This window comes from Nicotiana tabacum, chromosome 8 (genome assembly GCF_000715075.1).
Source record: "Nicotiana tabacum cultivar K326 chromosome 8, ASM71507v2, whole genome shotgun sequence".
NCBI classification, from domain to species: domain Eukaryota; kingdom Viridiplantae; phylum Streptophyta; class Magnoliopsida; order Solanales; family Solanaceae; genus Nicotiana; species Nicotiana tabacum.
Window position 1 is genome coordinate 121,671,169 of NC_134087.1, and position 7,817 is coordinate 121,678,985.

The following is a 7,817-nucleotide window of genomic DNA, read 5'->3' on the forward strand; positions in this document are numbered from 1 at the left end:
ATATACACCATGGCATATCCCCTCGAATATGGTGTGTCAATGCATCCATCACCAAGGCAAATAAGAACGAGCTAAGCACAGAGACTTGGTGTAATCCCATAACAATCGGAAAATGCTCTGAGTCACCTCCCACAGTTCTAACCTTAGTCTTAGCTCCATCATACATGTCCTTGATCGCTCTTATGTAGGATACCGGCACGTCCTTTTCTCAAGACATCTCCAGAGCACCTCCCTAGGGACCTTGTCATACACTTTCTCCAAGTCAATAAACACCATGTGCAGATCTTTCTTCTTATTCCTGTACTGTTTCCACCAACCTTCTAATAAGGTGGATAGCTTCCGTAGTAGAGCGACCCGGTATGAACCCAAACTGATTGTCGGATATAGACGTCATCTTCCTCACCCTCACCTCCACCACCCTCTCCCAAACTTTCATGGTATGGCTAAGTGACTTGATACCCCTATAATTGTTACAACACTGAATATCACCTTTGTTCTTGTACAACGGTACCACTGTACTCGACCTCCACTCCTCCGGCATCTTCTTCGTCCTAAAAATTACATTGAACAACCAAGTCAGCCACTCTAATCCCGCTCTACCCACACACTTCCAAAACTCAACTGGAATTTCGTCTGGCCTGGTCACTCTACCCCTACTATCTTACGCAAAGCCCCCAAGACCCCCTCCATCTTAATGCGCCTGCAATACCTAAAATCTCGGAGACTCTCCGAATGACCCAAATCCCCTAGCGCTATATCCCGGTCCCCCTCCTCATTTATAAGACCATAGAAGTACATCTGCCATCTCTGCTTAATCTAGGACTCTCCCATCAAAACTCTACCATCCTCGTCTTTGATGCACCTTACTTGGTCCAGATCCCAGGCCTTCCTCTCCCTCGCTTTAGCCAGCCGAAACAACTTCCTGTCCCCGCCTTTCTCCCCCAATTCCTCGTATAGACGACCAAACGCTGTATTCTTAGCATCCGTGACCGCCAAATTTGCCTCCTTCCTTGCCACCTTGTACCTATCTCTATTTGCTCTTCTCTCCTCCTCGCTTATGCTTCCTACCAACTTCGCGTACGCTACCTTATTCGCCTCCACTTTACCTTGGACTACGTCATTCCACCACCAGTCGCCTTGGTGCCTGCCAGAAAAAACCTTCGATATATCTAGCACCTCTCTCGCCGCCTCCCTCACGTAGTACGCCATCGTTGACCACATAGTGCTCGCGTCTCCACTACTCCTCCAAGCTCCCATATCGGATAACCTCCCCTCCAACTCCTGGCTTTATCCTTAGTTAAAGCACCCCATCTAATCCTTGGTCTACCACGAGCATACCTCTTCTTCTTCTTCATCATAATGCCGATGCCCATCACTAAGAGCCTATGCTGAGTCGCGAGGGTCTCTCCCGGGATAACCTTACAATCCTTGCACAACCCACTATCATACCTTATGAGAAGAAGGTAATCAATCTGAGTCTTCACTGCCGAGCTTTGGAAAGTAACCAGATGCTCCTCCCTCTTCGGAAAAGTCGAGTTCGCAATCACCGGCTCGAAAGCCTTAGCAAAGTCTAACAACGAAGTACCTCCTCCGTTCCTATCCCCAAGGCCAAAGCCATCATGCACCTCACCATAACTACCACCAGCCGACCCAATATGGCTATTAAAATCCCCTCCGATAAATAACCTTTTAGTAGGTGGAATACTACGCACAATCTCGTCCAAACCCTCTCAAAAGCGCCCTTTAACCTCCTCATCCAAGCTCGCTTGCGGCGCGTAAGCGCTAACTACATTAAGGGTGCACTCACCAATCACCAACTTAATAAATATTAGCCTATCATTCACTCGCCTAATCTCAACCACAGACTCTCTAAGATCCCTATCCACCAAGATACCCACTCCATTCTTACCCCTCCCGACTCTAGAGTACCACAACTTATACCCGTTCGCATTCCTCACCTTCGACCCTGCCCACCTAGTCTCCTGGACACAAACTATATTAACCTTCCTCTTTTGGAGAATCTTTGCGAACTCAATAGACTTACCCGTCAGCGTGCCTATGTTCCACGACCCGATCCTCAATCTACAAGCTCCCTCTTTCCCCTTACTCTCTTTGCTTCTCGTCCCATCCACTGACCCCCTCCCCACCCCTTCTCACCCCTGTCATCCCTCGAGGACATGACCTTACTCTACCATCCCATACCACAACCACTATACCTATGACAAACTCCGAAAAACACTAACACAGACCCAAACTAGAAAATAACAGGTAGCAACTACAATAACTCCAATAATATGCTTAAAGTGATGCTAACTAAATAGCCACAATTTAACTAACATAAAGAAAGAGATAATAAAGTGGGAGGTACCAACTCCCGATGGAAAGAACCTGGAAATATGACTCGATACACCGAGGTCATAGAAATCTGTCGTGCATCCTTCCAACTCCCACCAACCTTTGCACACACTAGCCGGTGATGCTCCGCTCTACTTACGCCTCGCGCTTGCTTGGGCAGCCGCAACTAGTTCCCTGAAAAATTACATACAACCACCACGAAACCAATAGGGAGGGGAGTTGTCAACCTGTCCCAAAGGTGGACCTGGACAGAGTAAAAAAATGAGGGACAACAAGGGGGGGGGGGATTGCCGGACAAAGGTCGTCGGCGGGGCTGCTAGGGTTTCAGAACTAAAAATTGGGCTCAAGAAGGGTTGGGTAAAACAATCAGCAGGAAAAAAGAGATGGGTTTATAGGGATAAGAGAGAAGAAGGGAGTGAGGAGAAGAGAAGAAAGACAGAGGAGAGGTGCTTGGAGGTTGCCGGCTAGAAATTCCGGCGTTGAAAAAGAGAAAAGAGAGAGAAGGGGTGGAGAAAAGAGAGAAAAGGGGTTGGAGAAGAGAGAGGAGGGGGGAGGAGAGAGGAAGGAGGGAGAAGAGCGGGAGAGAGAGAGAGAGGCTGACTTACCTGAGGTCGTCGGCACCGGAAAATCAGAAGCAGAAGACAGAGCACTAGCGGGGAGACAAAAACTTGAAGAGAGAGAAAGAGCCGTTTATTCTTTTGAAATAAAACTCTAGCTTAACAACCCAAGTCTAATCAGAATGACAAACAGAAAAATACATATAAAGATGTGTTGTGACAAAGCTTCATTCAATAGAGTTAATAATACCTTAAAACCCTCTTAAACTATCACATTTTTGTCAGTTTCCTACTTAAACTATTCGGTGTCCCCCAAAATTCCCCTGAACTATATTGACCTTCGTATTAAAGGTCCTTCGTCGCTGATCTGGCATAACGTGTGTAAATACTCGCTTGAGAGCGCGTGACAGCTGAAAAAAGTCATCAAAATAGTCCACATAACAGAATATAATGGCTAATTACCCTCTTTCAATTTTTTTAATATTCTCCTTAGTTCAGTTATATCTATCTTTCTTCCTCCTTTTTCATCATTCTTCCTTATTTTTTCATCTTTCTTCTTTATTTTTCACCTTCTTCTTCATTTTAATATTTTTCTTGAGTTCTTCATATGGGTTTCCTCTGGAAAAATTTCTCCCTTTATTCTTGAATTATTTATTATCTTTCTTGTTTTAGTCTCCTTTCATGTCTTACAGATATTGTTGAAAGAATACCAATTTAAATCTTCTTATTAAACCCAACACCTCGTAAAGAATAAAGTTGAATCTCTTGAACCTTCTTTATGTAATCTCAAATTAGAGAATGTAATTGCTGGGCAATTGATATTTTATTTGCGAAATTTTATTTTGTGTAATCCTTTCTATGCAATACGAAAAAGGGACAAAACTACCCTTCAACTATTTGATTTGGTATAAATATGCCCTCCGTCCACCAATTGAACCAAAAATGTCCCCTTTTGTTATCTTTCTAGCTCACTTATGCCCCTACGACTAACGGTCAATGCAAATAAAAAATTATTTAAATTACACGTGGCAAATTTTATTGGTCCAATTTCAAACTATAATCCCAATTAAATAAACCCGCCGTTAACCCCCTTTTTTTATCCAACCACAAAATTTGATCCACCTAAAAAAGGGCCAAACTCTTGATTGTTTAAAAAAAATTAATTTATCCATCTTTTCAACTCTACCATAATCGTAGCTGCCACCATTCCCTTTCCTCCATAACAACTACGCTGCCACTACAACCATGATTCACATGTTTGCTCCATTCCTCCATTTTCGAACACTAACATGAGAATATTATGCTAATCAAAAGGGTTCGATTATAAAATCTTTAATTTTTTCGATTTGATGTCCTTTTTTTGTTGTAAGATTAGGACTTTGTTCAAGGAGGAGTACCTAATTTTTATTTTCTACAATAAACTACCATTTAGGTCTAACAAATTATTAAGAGTTTACAAAATTTACAAAAATTATGAAGAAAAAGTGGACTATTCCAGAATTTAAAGCCCATGAATTCATAATGGGTTCTTTGATTATCTTATGTGGCGAGAAAGAAATTTTTTCTTACCATTGTAAATGACATTTGAATGTGAAAATTAAGGTTGTTTGACGAACATTTTCGAAAAATGACAACTCCAATAGTAAATGTAAAATGAAGAAGATGATAAATATATGGAAAAGGACCAAAACTGCCCTAGATTAAAAATGTGGTGGCAGCACGATTGCTATGTTGGAAAGGGGATGGTGACAGCTATAATGGTGGTAGAAAGTTAATTTTTTTTGACAATCAAGAGTTTGACCATTTTTAAAGCGGGCCGAATTTTTGGGTTGGGTAAACAAAATGGGTTAAGAATGAGTTTATTTAATTGGGGCCATAATTTAAAATTTGACCAATAAAAAGTTGTCGAGTGTAATTTAAGTAGACCTTTTTTTTTATTTTGCATTGACCATTAGTCGTACGGATATAAGTGAGCGAGAAAAATAACGATGAGGGTATTTTTGGCTCAATAGGCAGACGAAGGGCATATTTGTACCAAATCGAATAGTCTGAGGGCATTTTGGCCCTTTTTCGTATGTAATATAAGATGACTTTTTAAAAATGCAACACTATATACCTTTATTTATATTTTTACTGTGCTACAAAGTGAATATAAATAAGGACTTATCAATTGGAATCTAGCGTAAAGCACAATCACAATTAAACCTAAAATTAATACAGTACATTACATATTATTTTAGCCAAAACTCCTAAAATTAATCAATCATTCAAGAGTGATAAATCATGAGTAACCTATATAAAAAACTTTGTACAAACCATAAGTTAATATAGTTAGATAGATGTACCTTTAAAAGTCCAACATGAGGTTTTAATATGGCCAAATACATAAACAACCCATTAAATTTGGCCTAATTTTTTATTTTGCCACTTTAACTCAGTCTTGTTCCATTTTGGCCCTCCAACCCCATTTCTTTTGTTCCACTTTGACACAAAAGCTGACTAGATTCCATGTGTGATTTGCCTCACCCTTATAGGCGCGTGAGAGCCATTTTTTAAGCAAAATTTCATACTCCCAATGTGGAGGTCGATCCAGAATTTAAATCCTATGGATTCAATTTTAAAGTTTTTAATATTGAACCCATTATATTTTTAAAGTTATGAGTTTATATCTATTTTTTTTACAATTTTAATGAATTTTTACTCCGCGTCGAAAGTTATGGGTTCAGTTGAACCCGTAGTTATTACTGAAAATATATTAAAAAAAATATTTTTTTCACGGGAGGGGGGCAGAAAAAACGAAAAAAATAATAATTTGAAATTACAAATTTTTTTTTGCGAGGGGGTGGGGGGCAATGGGGTGGGGGTAGTAATTGGGTATTTGTCCGCGCTGTATTTTTACCTAGGATAAAAGTTTTTGTGTCAAAGTGGAACAAAAGAACCCATTATATTTTTAAATGTTATGGGTTTATATCTATTTTTTTTTTACAATTTTAATGAATTTTTAAATACAATTTTTTACCCCGCGTCGAAAGTTATGGGTTTAGTTGAACCCGTAGTTATTACTGAAAATATATATAAAAAAATATTTTTTCCCCAGGATGTGGGCAGAAAAAACAAAAAAAATAATAATTTGAAATTACAAAAAATAAATTTAAAAAGAAAATTCAGGGAAGGGGGGGGGGGCAGTGGTGTGGGGATGGCGGTAACAGCTGAGTATTTGCACGCGCTGCATTTTTATCTGGGAGAAAAATTTTTGTGTCAAAGTGGAACAAAAGAAATGAGGTTGGAGAGCCAAAATGGAATAAGGCTGAGTTAAAGTGCCAAAATAAAAAATTGGGCCAAGTTTAATAATCTATGTATTTGGCCTTTTAATATATAGGAGAATATAGTTCAGGGGTGTTTTGGAGACACCATATAGTTTAAGTAGGTAACAGATAATAAAGTGATAGTTTAGGTGGGATTTACGCTAAGTTAAATAGCCATATGTAATGCTACATGTCATGTTTTTAAGATAATTAGTAACGTGTACTAGAGGAACCTTTAAGAATGTAATAGGGAATTTTAATATAAAGGGCAATATAAATGAGAGATTTTGGGAACAAGGAATAGATTAAATAGAAGACTCATAAAAATTTGATAGTTTAGGGGATTATTTTGAATATGTAAAAGGTAATTATCATTTGTCAGAATCCTTTCCAGTATAGTTTGAATTCTCCATATCTTAGCACATCATTCAGGTATAAGTGGATTTCCTAAATTTTCAGTTCTAGAAAATTCGTCTAAAAAGGAGATGAACGCCCAATTGAATTCCACACCGAGTTTCATCCAAGAAAACGGCACCGAAAGTGATTCCGACACGAACACTGACGATTCGCCGGAATATTACCAGCCAATCTCTTCCATCGCTGATGACGACGATGCACAGATCTCCGATCAGCGTCCAAATCCTGTTCAAAACTCCGATGATGAAGAGCCCGACGAATCTAATCATTTTCATCGACTCCCCAACGGTTATGCGCATTGTGTGGAGAACGGAATATCATCACTGGATCTGAGCGACGGGGAAGAAGATGAATGTAAAAGTGAGGTTGAAGAAGAGGAGGAGGGAATAAGAGCGGCGTCTGATAATGCTGCGCAGAGAGCGCTCAGAGAGGACGAGAGCCGCCGCAATGCTCCGTTGACGGAGGAGAATGCAACGAGAGTGATGGAAGCCATGCGTAGGGTTTCTTTTGGTGGAGTGGCTCCTAATTGGACCAGTGAAGTACCTGAGGATCAGTGGATCGAACATCTACGAAGATTGAGAGAACCACCAGCTAATGCCTCCACGAACTGAAACTTTGAATCTGCCATTAATTGTTAATTGCCTCAACTTTACGGATTTAATCTTTTTGCTGTAGCGGCTGATCTGCGTGTGCTAGTTATTGTCGTTAATTTGATTCGACTTTTCAGTGAGTCCTTTGTGATTTCCACCACTTGCTCATCCTTTTGCTGGATAAATTGCCATTTGATGCAATAATCGGCTGATTCTCTAAAAAAAAATTGTTGAATTTCCATGATTAATTAGGCTACCTCTGTAGATGCTAGTGGAACCATGCCGACAATCTTCTCAATTTATCATAGCTTTTTGCAACTAGTTAATTTAAATGCTACTCAAACTGTGGTTGCCATAACCTTTAAATATTGACTTCAACTCCTCGTGGTTCTGGTGTGCCAGCAGCCGAACCACTTTTATTCACTCAGTCGTCAAAAATTTATACTTGTATAAATAGATAATTTATTTATAATATATCTATATCTATACTACTATAAAAGCATGAACCCTCTAAACTAAAAGTTAATTTACTTAATTGCCCATGTTATTAGCCTAATTAACCAAAAGACCATTAACTATCGGTTCCTAATGTT

The 7,817-nt window shown here is 39.5% G+C and overlaps 2 protein-coding genes across 2 annotated transcripts; one reads left to right on the forward strand and one right to left on the reverse strand.

Annotated features, from left to right (window-relative positions):
- Positions 1-816: 816 nt before the first annotated feature.
- Positions 817-1,209, reverse strand: LOC142163276 (uncharacterized). The gene has a single exon (XM_075220547.1). It carries the CDS (start codon positions 1,207-1,209, stop codon positions 817-819), a length of 393 nt encoding a protein of 130 aa, XP_075076648.1.
- Positions 1,210-6,499: 5,290 nt separating this feature from the next.
- LOC107819533 (uncharacterized) lies at positions 6,500-7,364 on the forward strand. Its single transcript, XM_016645653.2, has one exon. It carries the CDS (start codon positions 6,703-6,705, stop codon positions 7,243-7,245), a length of 543 nt encoding a protein of 180 aa, XP_016501139.1. The 5' UTR covers positions 6,500-6,702; the 3' UTR covers positions 7,246-7,364.
- Positions 7,365-7,817: the final 453 nt, after the last annotated feature.

Bases quoted from the DNA above. Each gene is read 5' to 3' on its own strand.
- LOC142163276 (XM_075220547.1), bottom strand. From the start codon at position 1,209: ATGGCGTACTACGTGAGGGAGGCGGCGAGAGAGGTGCTAGATATATCG.
- LOC107819533 (XM_016645653.2), top strand. From the start codon at position 6,703: ATGAACGCCCAATTGAATTCCACACCGAGTTTCATCCAAGAAAACGGC.